The 26702-nt window shown below is 39.3% G+C and overlaps 1 protein-coding gene and 1 long non-coding RNA gene across 4 annotated transcripts in view; one reads left to right on the top strand and one right to left on the bottom strand.

The window, feature by feature from the left end:
• Positions 1–855: 855 nt before the first annotated feature.
• Positions 856–26702, top strand: part of DPY19L3 (dpy-19 like C-mannosyltransferase 3) — a 71220-nt gene continuing 45373 nt past the window's right edge. The window contains exons 1-4 of the mRNA XM_059905624.1: positions 856–979; positions 2752–2893; positions 5145–5278; positions 23317–23407. Of these exons, the coding sequence (XP_059761607.1) occupies positions 2791–2893; positions 5145–5278; positions 23317–23407 (328 nt within the window). The 5' untranslated portion in view covers positions 856–979; positions 2752–2790. The remainder of the gene's footprint in view (positions 980–2751; positions 2894–5144; positions 5279–23316; positions 23408–26702) is intronic.
• The window catches only part of LOC132354052 (uncharacterized), a 153361-nt gene continuing 133774 nt past the window's right edge, over positions 7116–26702 (bottom strand). For all 3 annotated transcript variants that reach the window (XR_009499156.1, XR_009499157.1, XR_009499159.1), the window contains one exon: positions 7116–7354. This is a non-coding gene — a long non-coding RNA (uncharacterized LOC132354052). The remainder of the gene's footprint in view (positions 7355–26702) is intronic.

Raw genomic sequence — 26702 nt, 5'->3', positions numbered from 1 at the left:
AAGGCTTACACTCTAGTTTGGAGACGGAGTAACACAGGAGACTAAGAAGACAAAGAAACGTATTCTACACAAAATTGTGAAGAAGACAGTGCGCCCTGCCCCCCTCGCCAAAAAGAGGCGCGTCTTTGGAGATGCGAAAGTACCTCTGTAGGTACTCTCACTGGCAGTCGGTAAGACTTCCAAACACAGATCACCGGCAGTTGGGGCCTGGGGGTGTTGCCAAGACCCGAGAAGGGGGCGCGCCAGGCCTTGGCAACGCGGGAAGCTGGGAGATGTCCGAGTGATCGGACTGCTTCCGTCAATCGGGCCCTTACTGACCCCTCCACATCCACCAGCACAAGAGACAGGAGGGCACCGGCGCAAGAAAGAGTTTTTCGCGGCCCCCGGCCCGTCTCACCCTCCCCATCCGGGGGCCGAAGTGGTGCCGCCACCCCGCGGTCCGACCTGATGCCACCCTTACTCGCATCCCGGCCCTCTTCCCCCGAGCAGCGCCGCTAGCTCTGGCCTGGGGGTGGCGGGAGTCTGCATGGGCGAAGGTGGCCTAGGGCTCCTCGGTCGGTGGCGGAGGTCCAGTGCTCTTCAAGGGGTGCCGGGAGCGACTGGACGCAGCGGAACTCAGCCGACAGCACAGCCTGGCAGCCGGAAGTGCGCCGCTTCCTTCCGCCCGGCGCCGCACGAGACGGGGCGGGGCGCCCCAGGAGGGGGAGGTAGCCCGCGCTGACGGACGGCTCCCGGGACCTATAGGCGCGGCCTCAGCGGCCCAGCCTCCCCGGCGCGCCCCCTCCCCGGGGCGGTGACTCCCCCCAGCCCCCATTTCCAAGGTGCAGCACAAAGCTCCGCGGCTGCTGGGTTCTGGCTGTCCCCGCGGCGCGTTGCTGGCCGTAGTGCGGCCCCGCCCCCGCGGCCTTCTGCGCCCCCGGCCGGCCGGCCGCCCTCGTTCCGGGTCCGGAGCCGCGCGCGAGGACGGCTGAGGCCGCAGGTCTGTGGCTGCGTGTCGGGCCGCGGGTAGCGCGAGGGGACGCGCGGGCGCGAGGCTCCGTCAGTGGCCCCGGACTGTCCGGCGGGCGGGTGGCGCTCCGCCCTTGCGTGGCGGCGTTCGGCTGAATCTGCCGCGAAGACCGAAAGCCCGCGGGCCACCCCGCTGCGTCGCTCAGGGTCGGGGCGCGGCTCCGGCCCTCACGGCGTCTTCGGAGACCCGGTGTGGGACTGGGTGCCCCCTTGTCCTCCCGACGTGCGGGGTTGGGGGCGGCAGCTTGGGAGAGAGCAAGTTTGTGGAGGGCGGGGCGCCTTCTCGGGCGACTTCTTGCTTTGGCTATGCGGGCGGAGGGAAGGACTGGGTGGTCTCCGGCCTCGGCGGCCACGCCACTTCCTAGGTGAGCCGGAGCGAGTTACTGAACTTATCCGGCCCCTCAGCGTCTGGCGGGGACTCCGGTGGTGTAGATTGGGGTGCGGAGGTGAGCTGAATAATGTGCCCTGCAGCGTCCCGGGATGCCCAGTACGTGCTGGTTCTTCTAAGCAATGGAGAAAAAAAGCACACGCTCCCATTTCCCTTTTCAAACATTTAAGATGGCATTCCTTGTAATTTGATGGGGAAACTTTTGTTTCTTGGGCTCATGCAATTATCACACGTAGTTGGCACTTAAACATTTGTTGCCCTTCTGTCCTAACGTGTTACATTGTATCAGTTGTGGGATTTTTACAACTCCGCTTGGGGCCCTTAGAAAGGGCATGATTCTAGGATGAGGTAATTTGGGGGTAAGCTCATCTCTAGAGGTACGACTTTGCCCACACTCCTTTCCCTGTTGCTCCAGATTCTCCATTTTCAGTGCTTGCACCTTTTTGCTTCTGAGATTTTTTTTTTTGTATGAATGAATGAATGGATGAATTGTATAACGTTGATTGGTGTGTTCTTTTCAGTAGAGCAACTTGTTTACCTTTAGGAATTAATAAACTGCCCCGACAGTCGTGTCCGGCAACCGGTCATAGTTAATAAATAGTTAGTTAAACGCTGTTCATTCGTCGGAGGAGTGACGCAGGATGTTCCGGGGGACTGTAGCCAGCTTACTCACTGCCACCACTCCCCTGCCTCCCACTTGCTGCTTCCAAACCAGGCTCCTGCTCCCTGCCGTCACTCCCACTGTTGCTGCCTGGTGTAGCAGCTGCCCTGATTGGCACACCCCCGCCATCACCACTGAGGCATATTCCTAAAGCTTCCAGTGTGAATTGTTTGAAGGAACACCAGTATCAAAATCCAGATACCGGAGACAAAACAGTGTTTCCGTTCTTCAAAATCAGACTATCAACGATCAACAAATTTACTACTTAATACCTTTTCCATGGTTGGTACTATAGAAAATAATATAAAACGACCTAACTATGTGACAAAATACGTGGTAACTGCTATGACTCGGGAAGGGGAGAGATCAGTAGGGGTTGGTTCATCCCAAGAAAGAAGGCTTCCTGGAAGAAGGGCAGGGGCTTGTCTGTGATGCTCACCTGTGCTCCTAACTCTTCGCAGTGCCTGCCACAGGACAGGCGCTTCATAAATGTGGTCGTGTTAAAGAAATAGTTGTGTTGTGTCTTGAGAGTAGCTTTGATAGCTGGTTAAGGTTTGGATGGGAAAATGGGAGGGCGTGCTAAGAGAGGGAAAATGGCTCAGGTAAAGTCTCCAAAACACAGATGAGCACAGGCTGTATTTGGCAGAGAGGGTACTGACATATGGATGGTGGTTTACTTCTGTGTTGTTTGTAGGAGTGGTTGGAAGAACAATGCATGTGAGTCTTTGACACCATGATATCCATCAGGCAAAGAAAAGGAATACAAACCACAGAAGTTTCAGAGGATTACGTGGCACAAGAAGAAAATGTGAAGTTGGAAAATAAATTGCCATCTAGTAGGTGATTTAAATTAAAGCAGCATTTTGGATTGCTTTTTTGTCTGCATATTGAAATAATCACTCTCCAATAGGATAAAAATTTGGTGAGACCTAGTAGGTGAAGAAACTTATTCTGTTACCCGGATATTTTAGTTTTACAGATGATTTGATTGCAATGTGATATTTGTTTTACAGTTATGATTAGATAAAAGACCTCTGATTATAGCCCTTTGCTTCTCAGCTGCCTGTTCAGTATAGTTACGCCAGTCTGATCCTTTGACTTTTGTAATACTTTTTCCCACTGTTCGGATTTTAGTCTACTTCTAATTTTTCTGGTTTGTGTATGCTATTCACAACTAGACAGCCTTACCATGGGTGAGTTTCTCATTTCATTAAAGTATTGAAAGATGAATCAAACTTTCTTTCATTCTTTATTTTCAGTTAAATTCCTGAAATTTTCTAATTTGCTTTTTTTTTTTTTTTTTTTTTTGGTGGGAAAAGTGGTCAGAATTTGGTAAATTGTTTAAATAATGTTGAAGACTCTTGCTAAGCCATACATCAGATGGCATTAATTACCAACTTCTTGCTTCCCGAGTTGCTTTCTTAGGCTAAGCATGGTCAGGATTTTTAAAAGCATGAAAAATTCCATGTCCATCAGCCATTTTGGATATCTGACAGAGTTTACATCAGCTGCAGCTAGAGCTAGTAAAGTAATTTGGGGTAACAGTTTTATTTTTTATTTATTTATTTTTTTGGTGGGGGTTAACAGTTTTATAAAATAAAAGTAATCTGTATTGATCAGTCATGCCACCCAACTCAGCCATCAGCAATTTGGGACAATACAGAGTACTTTCTGAAAATCTTATATAAAAACAAATACAGGTTCAAGTTTGTCCTTTTAAATTAAAACATAACTTTGAGGACTGTTCATTTTACCAAAGCAGTATTTATTCATGTCAGAAAAAAAAATGAAAACTAAAGAAAAGCAAAAATGAAGGAAAAAATACTCCCGCAAACCCACTCATCCTGAGATTACCACCTATGACACTTTGATTATCTTGCTGTCTAAATGTTGTTCTCTGTACATGTACACCTACAGGCATTCAGATGTGTTTTTTCTCAAAATTGAGATCCTACACGCTGTTGTGTAACTTGCTATCTTTCTCTTGTGTTATGAACATACGTCAGTCAATGTATTTTTAAAATTTTGTCAGTGTGTAGTCACTGTGTGACTGTAGCATAATTTATTTAATTTCTTATTGAATATTTAGATGATTTTTAACCTTTTACCTGTACAAACTGAACTGTGATAAATATCCTTGTGGCCACATGTTTGTTTAAAACTTTATTTCTTTGGGGTGTATGCCTAGATTTACAATTATTGGTCAAATAGGGTGCTTATTTTGGTGGCTTTTACTTCCTATTGCCGTGTCGCATTCCAGAGAGGTATCAATTTATTCTAACACCAGCAGTGTTTAAAAAATGTCTATTTTTTTAAAAAAAGTCTATTTTTTGTATCCTTACCAAAACAGAGTACTAAGCATTTTTAAGCTATCAAATTGGCCAGTATTGTAAAAGTTATAGCTCTTCGTTTTGCCTTGCATTTCATTAATACTAACTTTTTTTTTTCTATTAAGTTTATTGGCCATTTTTTCTTCTGTGCATTGCCTGTTCATGTCCTTAATCAGTTTCCTACTGAAATATTCATTTTTTTTATTGTCCTGAAAGTATCCTATATTAAGGATATTTAACCTTTCTTATATGTACTGTAAATATGTTTCCTCGTTTATATTCCTTTAACTTGTGTGATGGGGTTTAAAATTTTAAGTAATCAAGTTTGGGAGTAGCTTTTAATGTATAACCCACACATTGTAAGTAGATGATCTAAAAGACTGTTTATATTTTAGATCTGTAATCCATTTATTCCTCTATTTAAGAAACTTAGTAGTTAAACTAGGTCAAGCACAGGTCCTAGGTGTTAAGATGAATAAGATAGTATGCTTGTCCTCAAGACGCTTACATTCTAGTTGGCAAAATGGACAAACGAACAGTTAGATACAGTGGGGAAATAAAACTATAATAAAAGTATGAAAAGTATAAAAAGGTCTGTGGAATCACAAAACGGAACCCCTAGCTGTCTGCTGGAGACACGGAAAGCTTCACCACTGACAGGCAGCTGGAACTTGGCACGTTTGACAGTCTGAAATAGAACTATTAACTGCTAAATCCTTTACTGACTTGGTTTTTCATCTGTTCATTTTTCTAAAAGGTTGTACCAATAGAAGATTATGGACGATTCTGTCATTTACAATTGGTGGAACTGTTGCCCTTTGCATTGGACTTCTTACATCTGTCTACCTGGCTACTTTACATGAGAATGATTTGTGGTTTTCTAATATTAAGGTATGAACATTGTATGATTTACCCATCAGTGTCTCCAGTAGTTAATTAGCCATTTAGATGAATGACCAAGACAGTTCCGTTTTGCCATAAAGAATCCAGTCTCTTGAAAGGTTTGGCTATAGAGTAAAATGACTTTTTCTTTGTTAGTTTAAAATAACATCAGAATTTTTATAATCAAGTGAGTTTTCCCATTTTCATTAGTTTATTCATATTATGCATCAGTTACTCTAAACCAGTATTTTTCAAGCTGTAGATTGTGAAGTTGGTATAGTAGGTCATAAGTAGCATTTTTCATAATGAAATCAAATACAAGAGAATACTATCACATAGTAAGGTTGATAATTATTTGTGAAACTTTTATTTTAATTATATGTATGTATGTACAAACTGGGTCACAGTATAAATTTTTTTTTTCCTGTTGGGTACAGTAAAAAAAAAAAAAAAAGAAAGAAAGAAAAAGAAAGCCAAAGCTACTGTTCTAAACCAAGGAGTTTTAATCTGGCTCCGTAGATGACGTTGATGTGGTGTACCTTTCCAATAGTATAAGCAAAAGATGGAGAGGAAGCCATAACTGTCATCAGATTTTCAAGAGAGTGTGTGACTCTTTAAATACCAGTTTCCTTGTTGTCTTTCTCCTCCCTCCCTCCCTCTCTCTCTCTCTCTCTCTCTCTCTCCCCCCCCCCCCCCCCGACATCCTTTAATTTGGCTTTGGTTCAGAGCAAGTATATCACTTAAAACTTACACATTGCCAGCGCTTTTCATCCAAAACACTGCACATTGCCAGTGTTTTTCATCCAAATGTACCTTTCTTTTCATCAAAAATGTCATGATCTTTTACCTTATTTCCCACCATGGCTTTTTTTTTTAAAAGGAGAAGAGTTAATGATGTGATTGCTGAGTGTCTTCTAGAACTGGAATTCTAGGATTCCATGGAAGGAGACCTAAGGGATGGGGATATCTTTTTTTTTTTTTTTAAAGATTTATTGATTGATTGATTGATTGCTATGTTGGGTCTTCGTTTCTGCGCTAGGGTTTTCTCTAGTTGCGGCAAGCGGGGGCCACTCTTCATCGTGGTGCGCGGGCCTCTCACTATCGTGGCCTCTCTTGTTGCGGAGCACAGGCTCCAGATGCGCAGGCTCAGTAGTTGTGGCTCACGGGCCTAGTTGCTCCGTGGCATGTGGGATCTTCCCAGACCAGGGCTCAAACCCGTGTCCCCTGCATTAGCAGGCAGATTCTCAACCACTGCGCCACCAGGGAAGCCCCCCACCATAGCTTTTAATGATTAGTTGCTTACAAAGGTAAAATTGACTTTCACAGGGCAAAGATTTATCATCTATGAGAATATTCAGAAGTATCTATACAGAATGTAAAGACAGTTCCCAAAGAGAATTTTCCAAAATATTTTGAGCTTTGGCTCCGTTATTGGAATGAATCTCCAAAGGAGACTGCTTTGAATGACAAATTTTATTTTTATGAGTAATTTCTAGTATGTTTATTTTTAAAACCTGTCATATTACTTTATTAGATACAGCATGGACATATCTTTATACAAATAATCATGGTACCAAAAAATAATAATTCTTACCCTTCAGTGACAGTTGGTAGTTTTTCTTGTCAAGAAAAATTTTACTCACCTGTCTCTTTAAAATGGAGTACCTATAAACAGATTCCCTGGAATTAAGAAATTTAAAACTTATTTATTAGTACAAGCATTTTGAATAAAGCCTGAAATTTCCCTTTGTGGGCATAAAGTCAAAATTAAATGCTAGTAACTGTATAGCAAGGAGACATGGTGAAAGAGATCACATAATTTTAAACTGTAAGTTTAGCTCTTTAATTTAAAGCTTATACGTGGCCCTACTAGCACCCTTAAATAGGTATACCCCATCATCAAGAAACCTGAAGAAAAGGCCAGGCCATGTAGGGCTTTGTAGACCGGGCAGGAGTTGGAAGGATGTACTGATTCATCGTTTGTGTGGAGTGCAGTTGAGGAGGAAGAATTATCAGTGATGACCTTCTTTCTCCCATTAGCAGAAGGATAGACGGGTAGATCTTCATTCGCTATGATCATGAACCCTGTGGGAGGAGAAAATCTGAAGAGTACAGTGACTTCTGACCAGCTACCTGGAGTTAAGCCACACTTTATAGGTTGAGGGCACAGTCCTCCCCAAAACTGACCCTTACTTCGGAAGCCAGTCACAACTTTGGCGGTCCCCAGGCTACTGTCACTTCTGACCAACTGGCTATCCATTCACTAAAATGACACAGAACTGAGGAAAGCTCTATACTTATAATTACAGTTTTATTATAGAAATAGGATACAAATCAGAACCAGCCAAAGGGAGAGGCACACTGGGCAAAGTCTGGGAGAGTCCCAGACTCCCAAGTTTCCATTGTCCTTTTCCTATAGAGTCAGGATGCATTACCCTCCTGGCACATCAGTGTGCGACAATGTGTAGAGTATTGCCAGCCAGGGAAGCTTACCTGAGCTCTGGTGTTGAGAGTTTTTACTGGGGTTTCGTTATATATGCATGATTAATTAAATCATGGGCCACAAGGTTGAACTCAATCTCCAGCTGCTCTCCACTTGCCAGAGGTCGGGCTGATATCTGTTGGCTCAGAGCGCCAACCCTCTAAGCATACGGTTGGTCTTTCTGGCTTGGCCAGCTCCCATCCTGAGTCATCTCCTTAGCAAAAACATCTAGGGGCCCACCCTGAGTCACCTGTTAGCACAAGCTGTCAGATGTGGGCCAAGGAGCCCACCATGATAACAAAGATACTCTTGTCACAAGGAAATTCAAGGGTTTATTGGCTACCTCTCAGGAACTGGAGACAAAGGCCAACCACATTCTTTTTATATGCAGGAGGCAGTGAGGCAAGAAATGATGAGTTCAGGTTTGGATACATTGTGAGTCACTTTCAAAACAATCCAAGTAAAGATACGGAATAAGGGGAGCTGGATTTATGGATCTGAAGGCAGGAGTTCCGTGTGTGTTGGAAATGGACCTTTTCATGTTACCAGCTTGTAGCTGTGTGGGCAGGATTGTTTGAGGAGTATGTAGCGTGAGAAGAAAGAGACCGGAGGCCAGATTCTGTCTCTGCCTCAGACACAGGCTGGGAGAAGCTGGGAGACAGGCGCACCCTCTCACAGGCCTCCCCGCACCACCCCCACCCCTTACACTTAAAGTTGAGCTCAAAGTCTTGGTGCGTTTCTCCCTCTCTGTTCAAGCTCTCTCTGTTTTTTTTTCACCCCTGTGTCACAAGAGGAATCCTCAGATGTTGTAATCATTTCTCAAACCAGATGATAGGCTGGCTTATTTTTCATCTTAGAATTATCTAGACCCAGTGGTCTCCAGCAGAACTCTCTGTACTGAAGGAAATGATCTAAATCTACACTGTCCAGTACAGTAGCTGCCAGCCTGATGTAGTGATTGGACACTGGAAATGTGGCTAGTGCAACAGAGGAACTAAATTTTAAATTTTATTTAAATTGAACTTTAATTTTAAAGTGCTTATACATTTTCTGTGAATAAACCAATGAAATCAGCCATTACTGATCAACGGTATTATTTAGCCAAAGGGAAAGCTCATTTTCAGAGTTTATACGCCTTCCTAAATTTACTCCTTTACATCGTTTTCATCCTGGGGGATGATGGGAATATTTGAGAAGTGTAAATCTATTTCCCTTTTTTATTTGAGTTATAACTTACCAAAATTGCCAGACTAGTTTTTTATGTAAATACTTTGATCTTTTGAATACTTTGAATTAGTTGTAATTATTCAGAGAGTAAAAATATTGCTAATAAAATAGACTAATCATACATTCAGTTTATGCATTCAAAGTAATTTTTTTAAATGTTCATAGCAGTGTTAGTATTTCGTATGTGGGAACCCTGGGACAGAGGAACTTGAAAGCTGAAAAGAAGAAGATGTTGGTTTAAATGGTCACAGAAAATGTGTATGTAGTATCCTTTCCTAGCATAGTTTTTAAATTAAAAAGTTAGTTTCCTGTTGTCTTAACCATTGTGTTATATTGCCCTTGCTGCGAAATTTAAAGTATAAGAGATTTTTTTTAATATCCTTGATTGAATGTCTGCTATGTCCTTGGCACTGTTATAGGTGCATTTTACATTTATTTTATTTAATCTGGCTGTTTCCAAAGCCCAAACATTTTAACTCTAACTTGTCCTTTAAATGCAACCTGCTTTTTTTTTTTGCTGCTCTTTATTATAAACAAAACAAACTAAAGGGTTTAAAGCCCATACTCTTACTTGCTGTGCTCCCGTTACAGTGCCTGGCACATCATCAGTGCTGAGTAGACAGTGGTCTGTTGGAGTAGAGTTAACCTCTAGGGGTGAGGGAGTGGTGTAGGCAGGGGAGGCAGGGAGACACCTGGCTGCTGTAAAGAACCTGGGTTGGAACTGGAGCAAAAGGATGCACCTTTGGAGCTTGCCTCCAGGGATAGGACATAGTTAGTACTGGCAAGTGGGGAGCCAGTCATTGCATTTTTAATGATTTGTGTTTCGTAGGTGCTGGAGTGAATCTCTGTATGGTCTCGATTGTTTTTCTTTTTGGAACATTGTGTTTTTTATTGCACACACCATACTGTGACAACAACAAAAACTTTTTTTAATGAAAAACATTACTTAGTATTCACCATTAACAAAAAACAATTTTCATTTTTCCCTTCCATTCTTCATCCTGTACGTGTATATATTTTACTTATTTATGACCCCAATATAGATAGTTTTTACAATCATCATGTGCTTTTTCCATATACAATTATATGTTTTCACAAACACTCACAATTATTATATAAATGAATAGCTATATACTTTAATATTTTTGACATTTTTATACCCTTGGTCATTTCACTATTTCCATGCTCCCAACTTGGGGTAGATTGTTTCTAATTGTGTGGTTAGACCCCTAAAATTGCTTACTTAACTTCTCATTTTAAAGCAGCAGGATAAAGATGTCAGTTCCTTCTTTTTTTTAGAATTACCTCAGAGCAATGAAAGAAAATGAAAAATATTCAGATTCCTTCTTTGATGAAACTAAGAGAGGTCTGTAATCTGGAACCACAATATATGAGGAAGGGCTGCCAAATCCAGTGAAACTCCAAGGAGTGTAGAAAGATGCTGAGAGAGAACTCTCAAAGCTGCAGATTTTAGATAAAGCTGCCGAAGTTTAGTCCTTCAAAGTCACTGGCATATCCTGAGGGATAAACCAGTGGTCCCCCGTGTGAGACCATGGGACTAGATGTGAGGAGTAATGACAGAAGCTTTCCTGTATACACTTTGGTGTGAAAGAGAAACAAGGTAGGCTGAAAGGAGTAATCACAGAGACAAACCATTTTTGTAAAAGTAGAGTTTAAGCAGACCAGGATAAAGAGAGAAGACTTGCATTTTCAACAGCCCTGAAGTTGCCGATCTCTGAAGACTAAAATGAGGAAAAGACTAAAGAGCTCACTCTTGTAATCCACTTTGTATCACCAGAAAAATTCTTGCTGGCCTGAGTTATGTCCCAGGCCTCTGCCCTACATGTAGCTGATTTGGTAAGAACTTGCCACATTTAGAAATGACTAGTAATCAGAAAGGAACTAGCACAGGATCTGTACAATGACACTGCAAGAGAAAGGGAAGAGAAAAACAAGAACAAATGATACATGAAGAACCAGAAAACTTTTACAGCAGAAGCGTGATGATTGTGGCCAAACATGTCACGTTAAAAAACATAATAGAGCATTTGCCACTGTAGAAGGTGAATTCAAAGCAGGAATGTAAGAATGTATATACCATCTTCAACGAGATTTGTAGGAAGATAAAAGGAAATGAAACATGAGCTGGCAGAACTTAGTCAAGAAATAGAATATTTAAAGATATAACCATAATAGAAATCATGACTATGTAGGAAGCAACACACAGGACACCAGAATCTGCAAAAAGCACAGAAGAGAAAAGTTGGACAGGACTGATGAAAGTAAACAAAATGAAATAGAAATAGTAAAGTTAAAATATTAGAGAGAAGTGACAGCTAAGGAAGACAACAGCAAGATTGCATAATTTGTGTCCCAAAGGAAGCAAAACCATGAAACGGGGAAAAAAATGTTTAAATCTGTAATTCAAGAAAACTTTCCAAAAATAAAGGAATACTTGAATCTACAAACTGAACGGGCTTGATGGGTCCCAGGAACATTTGGCCTAGAAAAATCATTAGCAGGATATAGCTACGAAATTGCTGTACCTAAATAGTAAGAAACCTTTGGACATCCAGACAAAAGATCAAGTTACCTATATGAGGAAACAAAGGTCAGTCTGGCTTCCAAGTTTTCCAAGTAACATGTAGTTACTCAAAGACCTTGAATGATGTCTACAAAGGACTCACGTAAAAGAAAGTGATTTATGTATTTTAACCCAGTTATTCCATCATATATAAAGCGCCATTCAAATGTTTTTGACTCTGAGAAATATGTATTTTTAAGAACACCTGGAGAAATTGGTAGAGGAAAAACTTTATCCTGTCAAGAGATAAAAGGCAAAACAATGTTAGAAAGATTGTGAAATTTAACTGTAGGACTAAGACTAAATAGTTACAGAAAAAAATATATATGATATGAATAATGTAATAACATAATAATGTTATTATGTAATAGTAACACAATAGCAGTGTAATAATTACATAACACAAGTTAGAAGAGGAAGGGAAAGAAAAGGTAAAAGATGGTGGAAGTATCCTGATGTATCTTTTATAGCTAAAAGTCAAAAAGTTTCAACTAAAAGTGATGTCAAGAAACACACACACAGTATATATAAAGAAAATTCCAAGAAAAATAATATCAAGTAAAATTGGGCAGGGGAGAAGTATAAATTTCATAAGATTGTCATAACTTGTTACAGGAAGTCAGTAGATACTAGCCATAGAAACAAAGAATTAAGTTATCCTCTGAAGTTATAAAGAAAGGTAACCCCTAGAACAAAAACATCAACCTTCCAAATTAAAGACATGTACACACACACACACATATTGAAACAAGCTGACACAGATCAGTGAAGGATTTGTTCTAAAGAGCAGTAAAAAACATGATACAATATGTATTAACACAAGTATGTCTAATTATTTTTGATTAAATAAGTATCAATGGGTTTTACTCACCTAATAAAAACTCTGGATCACAAAGCAAAATCCAAATCACATCATATATGCATAAGATCCTCCCAGAACAGTAAGAATCCTTCTGAGACAGATTAGGCCAAAGGTGTGGACAAGGACTTAATAAATGCAGAAAGGGGAAAGAAAGTATCAGACAAAGTATTAAATGAGGCAAAGAAGGGCAATATTTCAGTGATAAAGATACAAACCACAAGTATGACTATCCATGCATCAGATAATCGCAATATTTACAAAGCAGAAACCACAGGAAATGCAAGAAGAGTATAGAAATACATTAGTATTGAGGAGTTTTAATTCTTTTCCAGTTCATATAAAAGCAAGTGGACAAAAGTAAGTAAGGATATAGAAGACCTAGTGAAAATATTGAATATGATAGATCTAATCTGTAAATATCTAAAGAGAGAATATACATTCCTCTCCAGTATCCACAGAACATTCACTAAAACATTGATAAATTAAGCCGTAAGGAAAAATCTCAGATCCAAAAATACAGAAATTATATGGACAGTATTCTCTAATCACAGTGTGATAGCGCATAGTCTTGGCTTGTTCCTGACTTTGGGCATAAAGGTCACAGTATCCTCTTTTGTTAATTTATTCATTCACTTAAATAAAAATTGCAGATAACTAATTAAAAAGAAAAATTGCTTACTATCTGGAAATTTTAAAATATTTAAAAAGTAACTTTTGGGCCACAGGTAATTAAAACTGAATTTATAGAAATTATAAATGAAATCTAGAAAATGATGAAAACCACATTTCAGGATTATGGAATGTACCTAAAAGAGTACTCAGAAGAAAATTTGTAGCTGTAAATACTATATTATGAAATAATTAATATATTATGAAATAAATGAATTATTCCACTTATGAAATCTCACAACAGAAGGAGGGATAAAGGTAAAAGAAATTGATCACCTAGAAAGTAGGAAAACATTTCATAAATCAGTGGTTATTTGGGGGGGTGAAAACTAAAGAAACGAAAGAAAGATAAAGATGGGGTAGGAAATGAAAATATCCAAAATAAGAAATAACACAGAAATAATTACAGAGATGGAACTTCCCTGGCGGTCCATTGGTTAAGACTCCGTGCTTCCACCGCAGGGGGCACAGGTTCGATCCCTGATAGGGAAACTAAGATCCCACATGCCGTGTGGCATGGCCAAAAAAAAGAAGAAATAATTACAGAGATCATGAAATATGGTAACAGAGAAATAACCATAGAGACCATGAAATAAGAAAGAGCCACATGAGACTATTTTGTTTGATTTTATGCAAATTAGATGAATAGATGAAATGGGTGATTTCCTAGAAGAATATTTTTTTTAATATTTATTTTATTTATTTATTCTTATTATTTTTTGGTTGTGCTGGATCTTAGTGGTGGCACGCACGGGATCTTCATTGCGGCATGCAGGATCTTTAGTTGTGGCGTGCGGACTTCTTAGTTGCAGCATGCGAACTCTTAGTTGTGGCATGCATGCGGGATCTAGTTCCCTGACCAGAGATCAAACCCAGGCCCCCTGCATTGGGAGTGCAGAGTCTTACCCACTGGACCACCAGGGAAGTCCCTAGAAGAACATTAATTACCAAAATGGCCCCAGTAAACACAATTATTTCTATAGATGTGATAGAGAACACTTGAAAAATATTGTACCTACCTATCCCCCATCCCCAAAATACCAGACCCTGTTGATTTTATGGAGGAATTCTACCAAACTCTTAAAGAACCAAAATATTCCAATGCTATTTGAGCCATTCTAGAACACTAAAGAGGAAGAAAACTTCCAAATTATTGCTATAAATCAGGTATTACACACCAAAACTGAGGATCAGAATATAACTACAGTCAGTTCTTATTCCCACCAGTTATGTTCTATAAAGTCATTGAGAATAGTGAATTAGCGAATACTGAACCATGGCTCCTGGGGAAATATGTACATATGTATAGACACACTCATATCACACATAGGTTACAATCTTAAATCCTAAAAACTCCTCCTGGTAGATTCTTTTTTTTCACAAAAGAGAAAGTGAGTTTCAGAAGTGTTAAGTGAGTTGCCTGAGGCCATCCACTAACTGGTGCCAGAGCTGGGATTCAAACCTTCTGTGACTGGCCCCAGAGCTGGGGCTTCTCGCACTGTGCTGCAACTGCCCCTTACTGTCTTTTTTTTTTTTTTTTTTTTTTTTTATTTATTTATTTTTGTCCGTGCTGGGTCTTCATTTCTGTGCGAGGGCTTTTTTTTCCAGTTGTGGCAAGTGGGGGCCACTCTTCATCGCGGTGCGCAGGCCTCTCACTGTCCTGGCCTCTCTCGTTGCGGAGCACAGGCTCCAGACGCGCAGGCTCAGTAGTTGTGGCTCACGGGCTTAGTTGATCCGCGGCATGTGGAATCTTCCCAGACCAGGGCTCGAACCCGTGTCCCCTGCATTGGCAGGCGGATTCTTAACCACTGCGCCACCAGGGAAGCCCCCCCTTACTGTCTTTATCCTCTGATCATCTCTGTATGAGAGCTGGAGCAAGAGGCAGACCACAGCTGGGAACCATGCACATCAGGCAACTCACATGTCTACAAATGACTGCAAAATACAGCAAGTATTGATTTTTGTCATTTTTGTTGTTACAAATTTTAGCTAGTAGGCAAATTTGCAAATAGGAAATCCATGAATAATGAGGATCAACTGCATATAATCTAGATAATATTTAAAAAACAAAACTCAGAGACTAATCCCACTATAAATATTGGACCCAAAATCCTAATTAATGCTAGTAAAGAGAGTCCAGTAGCACATTAAAGCATACCACACCATGAAAAAGTCATTCTTCTGCCAGGAATGCAAAGGAGATTGTTGGGAAATATATACTTTTTTTTTTTTTTTTTTTTTGCTATGTTAGTACCTCAAGAGATGTAAAAAAAAAGGTATTTGAAAAAAATTCAACGTCAATTCTTTGTAACATACGTAACTCAGAATAGGAATAGAGTAGGTGAGCCCATCACATCAGTAGAATACACAAATAAAAACCATGTGATTATCTCAAAAAACACAGGAAAAGCATTTAACAAAGTTTGACAACCTTTATGATAAAAATGCTCAACTATCTAGAAATAGAAGAGAATTTTAGCCTCATAAAGGGCATTTGTCAAAAACCCACAGTTAAGAGCATACTTAATGATGGAAGACTGAGCGCTTTCTCCCTAAGATCAGGAACAAGACAAGGATTTCTGCTGTAGCCACGTGTATTCAACATTGTACTAGACAGTTTGTCAGGGAAATAATGGCAAGAAAATGAAATGAAAGGCATGAAGTAAGACTGTCTCTATTTGTAGATGACACGTATATAGAATCCACTAAAAAAAACTATTAGAACTAATAAATGAGTTTATCAGGGTTGCAGGATACAAGATCAATATGCAGAAATTAATTGTATTCCTATACAGTAGCAGTGAGCAATCCAAAAATGAAATTAAGAAAACAATTCCAGGGCTTCCCTGGTGGCGCAGTGGATAAGAATCCGTCTGCCAATGCAGGGGACAGGGGTTTGAGCCCTGGTGCGGGAAGATCCCACATGCTGCGGAGCAACTAAGCCCGTGCGCCACAACTACTGAAGCCCACACGCCTAGAGCCTGTGCTCCGCAACAAGAGAAGCCACTGCAGTGAGAAGCCTACACACTGCAACGAGGAGTAGCCCCTGCTTGCCACAACTAGAGAAAGCCCGTGTGCAGCAACGAAGACCCAGCACAGCCAAAGATAAAATAAATTTATTTAAAAAAAAAGAAAGCAATTCCACTTACACATCAACAAAAAGTAAAATACTTAGGAATAAATTTAACCAAAAAGTATAAAACTTAAACCATATCCATGCATTGAAGACAATATTGTTAAGATAGCAATACTCCCCAAGTTCAACATGATCCCTCTCAGAATCCCAGGTGGATTTTTTGCAGAAATTGACAAACTTATCCTAAAATTTATGTGGAATAAGAGACCCAGAATAGGCAAAACAATTTTGAAAAAGAACAAAGTTGGGAGACTCACACTTCCTGATTTCAAAACCTGCAATATCAAGGCTACAATAATCAAGAGAGTGTAGTGCTGGCTTAAGAATGGACATATAGATCAATGGAATGGAATTGAGTCCAGAAATATATACCTTACGTTTATGGTCAGTTGATTTTCAACAGAGGTACCAAGACAAATGGAGAAAGAATAGTCTTTTTAACAAATGGTCTGGAGACAACTGGATATTTACATGCAAAAGAATGAATTTGGGCCCTTTTCTCATACTACATGCAAAAACTAACACAAAATGGATCATAGACCCAAATGTAAGGGCTAAAACTATGAAACTTTTAGAAGAAAACATAAATAAATTTTCATGGCCTTGGGTTGGCCAAGCTTTCTTAGATACAACACCCAAAAGCACAAGTGACTAAAGGAAAAGTAGTTAAATTGGACGTCATCAAAGTTAGAAACTTTTGTGCTCCAAAGTATACCATCACGAAAGTGAAAATACAACACTCAGAGTGGGAGAAAATATTTACCAATCATGTCTGGTAAGGGATTTGTATCTAGAAAATATAAATAACTATTACAACTTAATGATAAAAAGACAACCTAAAATTTAAAATGAGCAAAGGACTTAATAGACATTTCTCCAAAGATGATTTACATATGGCCAACAAGCACATGAAAAGATGCTCAGCCCCATTAACTACCAGGGAAATTAAAATCAAAACCACAGTGAGATAACACTTCACACCTACTAGCAGGGTTATTATAAAAAGCATAATAACAACTGTTGACAAGGATGTGGAGCAGTTGGAACCCATCTACGCTGCTGGTGGGAATGTAAGATGATGCAACCACTTTGAAAAAAGTCCAGCAGGTCCTCAATCAGAGTTATCGCATAATCTTAGCAATTCTACTCCTGAGGGTATACCCAAGAAAAATGAAAACATATCCACAAAAAAATTGTAAACAAATGTACATAACAGCATCTTTCATAATAGCCAAAAAGAGGAAACAACTCTAAAGTCATCAGTGGATGAATGGGTCAAGAAAAGGTGGTATATCCATACGATGGAATATTATTCAGCAGTTTTGAAATGAATTGCTGATACATGCTACAGCATAGACGAACCTTGAAAACATGCTAATTGAAAGAAGCCAGGCGCAAAGGACACATATTCAATAATTCCAGGAGAGGCCAATCTAAAGAGACAGAAAGTAGATTGGTGATTGCTTAGGGTTAGAGAGCGTGTGGAATTTGCAGGGTGACAGCCCGGGAGTGTGGGTAATGAAAATGTTCCAAAATTGATTGTGCTGATGGATTCATAACTCTGTGAATATAGTACAAGCCACTGACTTGTACACTTTAAAAGGGTAAATTGTATTGTATGTGAATTCTATCTCAGTGAAATTTAAAAGACTAGATGCATATTTTTTGTTTAAATATAGCATGCATACATCTAAGACCAAATGTTAAGATCTTACTGATTAGGGAAACACTAGAACAATGGTATTCAAAAGAAATTTCTGTTGGCTGAAGAGTTCTTTATCTGTGCTGTGGTAATACTCTAGCCATTATCCAAATATGCTCAGGAACTGAGAAAATGAACTTTTAATTGTTTTTTAAATAAATTTATTTATCTATGTATGTATTTGTTTGCGGCGTTGGGTCTTTGTTGCAGTGCGCGGGCTTCTCGTGGTGGTGGCTTCTCTTGTTGTGGAGCACAGGCTCTAGGCGCGCACGTTTCAGTAGTTGTGGCACATGGGCTCAGTAGTTGTGGCGCACGGGCTTAGTTGCTCCGCAGCATGTGGGATCTTCCCGGACCAGGGCTTGAACCCATGTCCCCTGCATTGGCAGGCGGATTCTTAACCACTGCGCCACCAGGGAAGCCCCTGAATTTTTAATTGTAATTAAATTAAGTAGGCACATGTGGCCCACATTAAATCCTTCAGGAAATCCCAATCAGTTTTCTTTTGACAGTATCTAGAATCCGATCACCTCTCACAACCTCCGCCTTTGTCTCTACCAGGATTACTTCAGCAGCCCCCTTCCTGGTTTCCCGGCTTTGCCCTTGCCCCGTAGAATCTATTCTGAACACAGCAGCCAGTGCGATTCTTTTAAATGTATAGCGGGGTATGTCTCTGCTCAAAACCCTTCACGTTCAAACTCAGCATGTCTAAAACCAAACTCCTGACCTCCCCACCTCCTGCACACACACCTTCTAGCTCAGAGTACGAGCTGAGAGTCCTTGTGTCTCCCAGACTCAGTGGTCCAGCCCCTAACCCCACATTACATCTCAGATTCTACTTCTGCCCCTACAGCCCCCCAACCTTATTACTGCCCCTTCCTTGTTCCCTCCACTCCAGCCACACTGTCTTCCTAGCTGATCTCCAGGGTGCATGTGGGCTGTTTTGTCTGACTGATGGGCTCTCCCCTCAGATATCCACATGGCTCACTACCTCACCTCTTCCGGTCTCTGGTCAGTGTCACTTCATCAGTGAGGCCTTCCCTGCCCACCTCCAGGATCACGGCACCACCCCCTTCCCTCCCTATACCACTTCTCTGCTTTCCTTTTTATATTTTACTTGTTTATTTGTTCCCGTCTCCTTCTGCTCTAGATTATAAATTCCATGAAGGCAGAGATTTGTGTCTCTTTTCTTCCCTGCTAAATCTCCCAGCAAAAGAATGCTTGTCAATTGTTGGTGGTCACTAGGTATTTGTTGAATGAATAAATGAATGGATGGATGGATGAATGAATGAGTGAATGATGAAGATCGATTGGAGGAAGAAGATACCAATTAGAAGCACAGAATCCAGTGGGGAGGCTAGTTTAATAGGCAAAGAATTGTCATTCCTTCTAACTGATACCTGTCTTTCCTTGAACAGTCATTTTCTTTTTTAAAAAATGCATTGTTCTTTCTCATTGAAACTTAAACTCCTTGGGATCAAGGACTGAATTCTTACACCTTTTTGTTCCCTCAGCAAATAAACGTTCAGTTATAAGGAAAGGTAATTCTCATTTGGCCAAAAGTACTCAAGTCACTCAATTTTTTAAGTCTTTTTTCCTTATGCTAACATTTTTTCTTATTTATTTGATTTTATAGAATTTGCACATCTTCCCATTGAATACTCCTGCAAAGCAAGGAATCTTTAGACCAAATAGGGTTAATCCGCACGGTGGTAACTATGGTAGAACCACAACTAATAATTGCTTCAGCCAAGCCCAGTGGAAATACTGTCACTTCAACAATAGTCTGACCTAGTCACAAACACTGCTTGGCAGCTGTCACATGTCATGGCTTTTAATCAACTCTAGGGCAAGAATCATTCCATTCTAACAGATGGACATGAATTTAACCAGACAATAAACCATGTATGTGCCATAAATATGTTTGCTGAGGGCATGATTCCCTGTACAGAACTTTAAGAACAGCTGTCTTATCATGAGCTACTGTTGCTTGGTGAGATGATTTGTTAACCTAATTCTGAAAGATTACATTTGTCTTTAATGTAATCTTTAATGTTAATGTTATCTTTAATGTTAATCTTTCTTTTTTTTTTTTTTTTTTTTATTAAGAGATTAGAATTGGTCCCTGATCAGATTCAGGGCCAGTTGCTTCTCGGAATGTTTGGTGATATTCTTTTTAAAGTTTTTTAAATTTTTATTTATTTATTTATTTATGGCTGTGTTGGGTCTTCGTTTCTGTGCGAGGGCTTTCTCTAGTTGTGGCAAGTGGGGGCCACTCTTCATCGCGGTGCGCAGGCCTCTCATTATCGCGGCCTCTCTTGTTGCGGAGCACAGGCTCCAGACGCGCAGGCTCAGTAATTGTGGCTCACGGGCCTAGGTGCTCCGCGGCATGTGGGATCTTCCCAGACCAGGGCTCGAACCTGTGTCCCCTGCATTGGCAGGCAGATTCTCAACCACTGCACCACCAGGGAAGCCCCAATGTTAATCTTTCAATGGCTTCCCCACTACCAGTTGCCTAGTTGTTTGGGGGGGGGGGGGCAATTTTTATAAACAAAAGTTACTTACATGAGATTTTTTTAAACTAATGATATGGTTCCTTTGCAAATTTGGTGTCATTTGTCTAAAAGGGCTTGTTACCTTTTGTGTGTTGCCAGGGCATGCAAATCATTAGTTGCATGCCCTGGCAACATTAATTAGTCATTTTTTTTTCTTCACGCCAATTTCCTTTTAGTACTTCTATTAAATTACTATATTAACTGCTACTTAAATGGCTTTAGCTGTACAATTTCTTAAAAATACAATTATTTTGTCTTTCTGCTTTTTTCTGTCATCTTCAGAGACGATGTTTTTTATTCTCTCAACAGTGCTTCCCCTGTGGAACTTGTGCAATTTAAAATATGAAGTATTTGTTCATTTTGTGTTCTTCAGAGGGTAACTTCTATTGGTGTACCTTTTCATTGGCACTATCCACCAGGCAAAGTATAAATTGCTGTATAAAAACTGGAAAAGTGTTTGAGTAGAGCAGATGTTCTCTTAGCATGAAGCAGATGTAAAACTTGCAAGTGTCTGTCTAATAAAGTATAGCATTTGGTTCTATACAGCTGGTGCCAAGATTACCAATTAATCATGTTGAAAGGCATTTTTACTAATCAGGATCCCCTCTGTTCTTTACACATTCTGGGTATGTTAAAGAGAGAGAGATGGGGCACAAAAGTGGCTTTCTACTTTTAGTACTTTGAGCAGTTTTTTTTCTCTTTCTGCATCTTCATGAAGTCAGTCTCCTTTTAGAACCATGTCCGATAGGGAGCCCCCTACATGTGAATGACTGATTTAGTCCTCCAGTTCGGTTTGGGCATGAGGGTTTGATGTTAGAGTATTCCATTGAAGGCAGCCACACTTTGAACACTTTAAGGCAGCTGGAGAGAAGGAAAGGCATGTAATATACTTAATGTGGTTTTTTTTCTTATTTGCATGGACAAAAGATAATATTTGCTTAGTTAATGTCAATTCATAGTTTCTATGGTTACCTGACCAAGGAGGAGGTTGAACATTCTGGAAACAATTAATACCAATTTAGTTTTATGTTATCAAAAGCAGTGGAGCAGTTTTTCCCAAAGATTAAAGGTGAATGGATTAATGTGACTGATAAGAAGATAAAACTTTACAGGTATGAAAGATACAACACAAATCAGTAGCAAATGTAAAAGCTAAAAGAGCTACATCATTTTCTGTTGTCCTTTTTGTAAAGCAAGTGTGCTAATGAAATTAAATTTCAAAACCTGATGAGCCTTTTTTTCTCATGTTTGATTTCCCAAGGATAAATTTGTTTTCTGTGAAAGGAAGCTCATTATATAAGAAGGTTTGCTACCCTGTGCCTTCTGCTTTTTTAAAAAAGAGTTAATAACGATGAAACATAATTGTTTTAATATCAGTAAGTGGATGTTTATACTCTTTGATAGTTGAGTATTTCTTCAATGCTCTATTCGTGAATTAATTTATAATACTTTTTTAAAGGGTAAGAGAAATATTTCTTTAAATATCTTTTTTTTTTAATTAATTTATTTATTTTTGGCTGCGTCGGGTCTTAGTTGCGGGCGCGTGGGCTCTTCTTTGGCCCGTGGCGTGTGGGATCTTAGTTCCCCCACCGGGGATCAAACCCGCGTCCCCTGCATTGGAAGGCGGATTCTTAACCACTGGACCACCAAGGAAGTCCCTCTTTAAATATCTTAAGGGCAGAAGGAAGTACATTAAATAATCTCCAGATCTGAAGATAAATAGCATGACTGGTTCTTTTAATGGCATGTTTATTACTATTTGAAAAATAATTGGAGGTAGGGGAAAACAAAGATGTGCTAAAAGAAGTTTATCCACTGGAAAGTAAGATATTCAGTGTTTGTCATCCTCCCCCAGTAAAGTTGGGTTTGTGGAATATGGATCCACTGTATAGGAAAAAACATAGATGGTATTACATTTTAGACAATGTGTTGCAGAACCTGGTTTTTTGAACACTGGTGTAAAAGAATCTATAATGACATAGGTTATAATTTTTTGTTCATTTATACTGTTATATATATATATGAAATATAGGATCTAAGAGTATTAATAGGATTATTCCAGAAAGTCTTCCCCATTCTTGTTACCAGTTGCCTCCATATTTTATATTACTGATTTAAATCTTAAATTTCATAAAAGCACCTTAAAACCAAATCGACTAATAGCTACTACTTTAAATTTTCAGTTCTTCTAAAATTGAATGTTTATATAAAAGCAGTTTAATATTTCCTGTATCCATTTTCCTACATGAACATCTTTCCACCAAGGATACACTTGTCAAAGTAAAATTCACATGTAAAAGGTCTGCTCCATTTTACTAAGAATACCTTGTATTCTTAGAATAAAAAGAAAATTGTTAATCTTATATAATATTGTTAGCTTTTAGGCAGCTGTCTAACGCAGTTATAGTTCTTTTTATTTGAGAGACTTTTTTCTACTGTCCCTATTTTGTTTCTCACTAATATTACATAAGAATGGTGGTACTTTTTTAAGGTTTTAATTTGTATGAAATTAAAGAAAAACGTTAACTCTGAAACATTAACTTAAATGGAACTAGTTTTCTCCATTGTTAAAAATGGCTTGTTATAGGAAATTTTAAACATCCACAAAAATAGAGAGAACAGTAAAATAAACCCCTATAATATACACCCAGCTTCAATAATTATCAGCCTTTTATTGTTTTTATTTGCCAAGATTTCTTAAGACTATTGTCAGAGGTTTTTGTTTTTGTGTTTTTCTTTTTAAGTTGTAGTTCTATATCCTGTTTCTACAGTGACAATAGATAATTAAACAAAACTAGGTCATGTAAACCCAGTAGACCTAACTTTATTTCAGGAAGTGGAGCGAGAAATCTCATTCAGAACAGAATGTGGACTGTATTACTCCTACTACAAGCAGATGCTGCAGGCTCCAACCCTCATGCAAGGTAATCACAGCTAATAGTTTTATTTGGGGTCTACTGCATTCTTTACAATATTTCTGCTAAAATATACTTTTGGACTAATGCATTCTAAATGCTTTATAGATCTTGTGTAGTTTTTCTTTGAACTTGTATAGTTTTTTTCCTTGTTAATATAATCAATCCATGAAAATGTTTTGCTTTGGAAGAAGTTATGTAATATTTTATGTAGTTCTCCTCTCCTTGCTTCTCAGCTCTACTCCATCCCAAGTTATCTGTTCACAGTTTCTTGGTTTTGCTGTTAATTGTTTTCATGGTCATTTTGGAAAAGGCCTTTGTATGTGAAAGGAGTTTTGTCTGAAAACAGGAGACGTTTTGGTAGTACAAATGAGAATTACAGTTGTCTTTTTTGTCCCCAGTGTCCCCATTCATTCCTTTATTTTGCAGTTACCATTTTCCCACATTTTCTGTGTTTCTAAGTGGTTTAGAGCACATACTCTTTACCTTTACTCCATTTAATGGAACCCTCCAAAAGGGTCTCTCCTACTCAATATATGCTTTATAAGCTTAATATGGGTGCACATAACAGAATTGCCTTTTTCTATGCTTTGTTTGGAATCATATATTTTTGGCAAGAATTCTTCATGGACGATGTTTTGTACTTCTAATTTTATCACGATAGGAGACATGAAATTTTGGTTGCCTTTCTTTTAGTGCCATAGAAGCTAATCAGTCGATTCCTGTGTGGATAGTTGCATTCACACATAATAAGGTGAATTACCCACCAGCCTTGCACTTAATGGTTTTAGTAGCCATTGATGACTATTGCCTCTGTCCATTATTTCAATAGAGTTACAGAAGTGACTCTCATTCCTCCTGCATTTATTAGCTGGAACTCTGTTAGATAGAAAACCTTTTTCTCATCAGCTATTTGATTACCCCGAGCTACAGTTTATCAAAAAAGGCAGGATAAGTGTTGATTTTTCCCCCATACAGTTGATCCTCATTATTCATGGATTCTATATTTGCAAATTCACCTACTCTCTGAAACTTATTTGTAACCCCAGAATCAATAGTCCTGGTGCTTTCACAGTCATTCACAGGCATGTGCACAGCAGTGAAAATTTTTAGTTGCTTGATGTGTGTGTTCCCAGCTGAGGCCAAATAAGGTGATGCAGTGCTTTCGTGTTTCAGCTATCAGACTACAGAGTCCTTTTCACAGTCTGTTTAGTGCCATGTTTTTTTTGCATTTTTGTGGTTTTTGTTGGTGATTTTCCTGTTTAAAGTGGCCCCCAAGCATAGTGGTGCAGTGCTGTCTAGTTTTCCTAAGTGCAAGAAGGCTGTGGTGAAGGCATACAGAGAAAATACCTTGTGTTAGATAAGCTTTGTTCAGGTGTGAGTTAGAGTGCTGTCGGCCATGAGTTAAATGTTAATGAATCAACAGTATATACTAAAGGTGTCTTTAGACAAAAACTCATATAAATCAAGGTCATGTGTTGATCAGTTGATGAAAATGCATGACCAGAAGCTTGTAGGAAAGTAACCCTGTGTTTCCTACTCATTCAGTATTGCTAATACAGTTTTCATTGCAATTTTATAGAACATAACTGCGGTGAGTAATGAGAATCAGCTGTACTTACAAGTTCTCAAAATTATGAGTTGTTTCTCCAGCATTCCCCAAAGCAGGGGTTCTTATTGAAGGGCAGTTGTGTCCCTGGGGGACATCTGGAATGTCCAGAGATGGTTTTGATTGTTACACTATAGGGGGGAGAGGGTGAGTGTGCTACTGGAATTTAGTGAGTCGAGGGCAGAGATGCTGCTAAACATCCTGCAGTGCTCAGGACAGTCCCCCCAACACAGAATTATCGGGGCCAAAATGTCAAAATACCGGTAGTGTTGAAGTTGAAAAACTCTGCTCTAAAGGTGAATAATGAGTATTTTCTTTCTTAGTATCACTATGAACTCTGGTTGATCTGTTTCAATTCATTTATTTGTTAAGATTATTCTTTTAGAAACTTTCAAACATATAAAAAGGTAGAGAGAATCCTCTAATGGATTTGCACTCAAGTATCATTCAACTACAGTGGTTACCAGTTTATGACCAATCTTGTTTCCTCTCTACCACCATCCTCAACCTGGATAATTTTGGAGTAACTCCAAGACATCATATTGCTTCATGTGTAAATATATCAGTATATTTTTCTAAAGAATGGCAACTCCCTTTTATAAACATAACCAAGTTGTCATTATCACAATTAAGAAATTACTTAATATCAAATATCTACTCAATTTTCTCATTTTCCTCTTATCTTATAGATTTTTAATGTTTTTGAAATCCAAATAAAGCTCATACATTGCAGTCTTTCGCTATGTCTTTGTTTCTTTTAAGCTATAGATTTCTCACCATCTTTTTTTCTTGTAATTCTTCACTGAAAACACTGATTGCTTTGTCTGAGAGTTTTCTACTTTCTGGATTTTGGTGGAGCCCCAATGGTGCCATTCAGTGTTTCTCTGTTGTCTGAATTTCCTCTTAATTGGCAGTTAGATCTATAGGCTTGCTCAGATTTAGGTTCTGCTTTTTGGCAAGAATACTTCCTAGATGGTGTTGTATACTTCCACATCAGGGGGTACATAATGTGCAGCTCATTCTTTTGGAGTTTAGACTGGGCCATCCATTATTAAGTTCTTAGCCTTTCACCTAGGTTTATCACCATTGATGATCATTACTTAAATCTGTTCATTGCATAAGGACTATAGCATGATGATACTCTGATTCTGTAATTCCTTCCATCATTATCAGATGGACTTCCTCTCTAAATAAAAACGTTTTCTCATCAACTATTTGGCAACCCAGAATGTCATTTCCTAAAGGAAAGGTGGGATAAGTATTGATCCTTTCCCTTTGTTTTAGAATGAGTTACCTCTCTAGCATCCCCTAAAGGTTTGCTTTTTAAATATTATCATAAACACATGGATTTCTAACATATTTCATGTGTTTCAATCTTTTGCATTATTCTTCTTATAACAAGTTGTCCAGTCTTTGGCCAGTGGGATGCCCTTCAAATCAGCTGCTGTCTTTTTTTTTTTTTAATTTTTATTTTTGGCTGCATTGGGTTTTCGTTGCTCTGCGGGCTTTCTCTAGTTGCGGCGAGCCGGGGCTACTCTTCATTGTGGTGCACAGGCTTCTCATTGCGGTGGCTTGTCTCGTTGCAGAACATAGGTTCTAGGCATGCAGGCTTCAGTAGTTGTGGCACACAGGCTCAGTAGTTGTGGCTCGTGGGCTCTAGAGCGCAGGCTCAGTAGTTGTGGCACACGGGCTTAG

This window comes from Balaenoptera ricei, chromosome 19 (assembly GCF_028023285.1).
Source record: "Balaenoptera ricei isolate mBalRic1 chromosome 19, mBalRic1.hap2, whole genome shotgun sequence".
Taxonomy (NCBI): Eukaryota; Metazoa; Chordata; class Mammalia; order Artiodactyla; family Balaenopteridae; genus Balaenoptera; species Balaenoptera ricei.
Note: the sequence above shows the minus strand (reverse complement) of the source record. Positions and strands in the feature narration are given on the sequence as shown.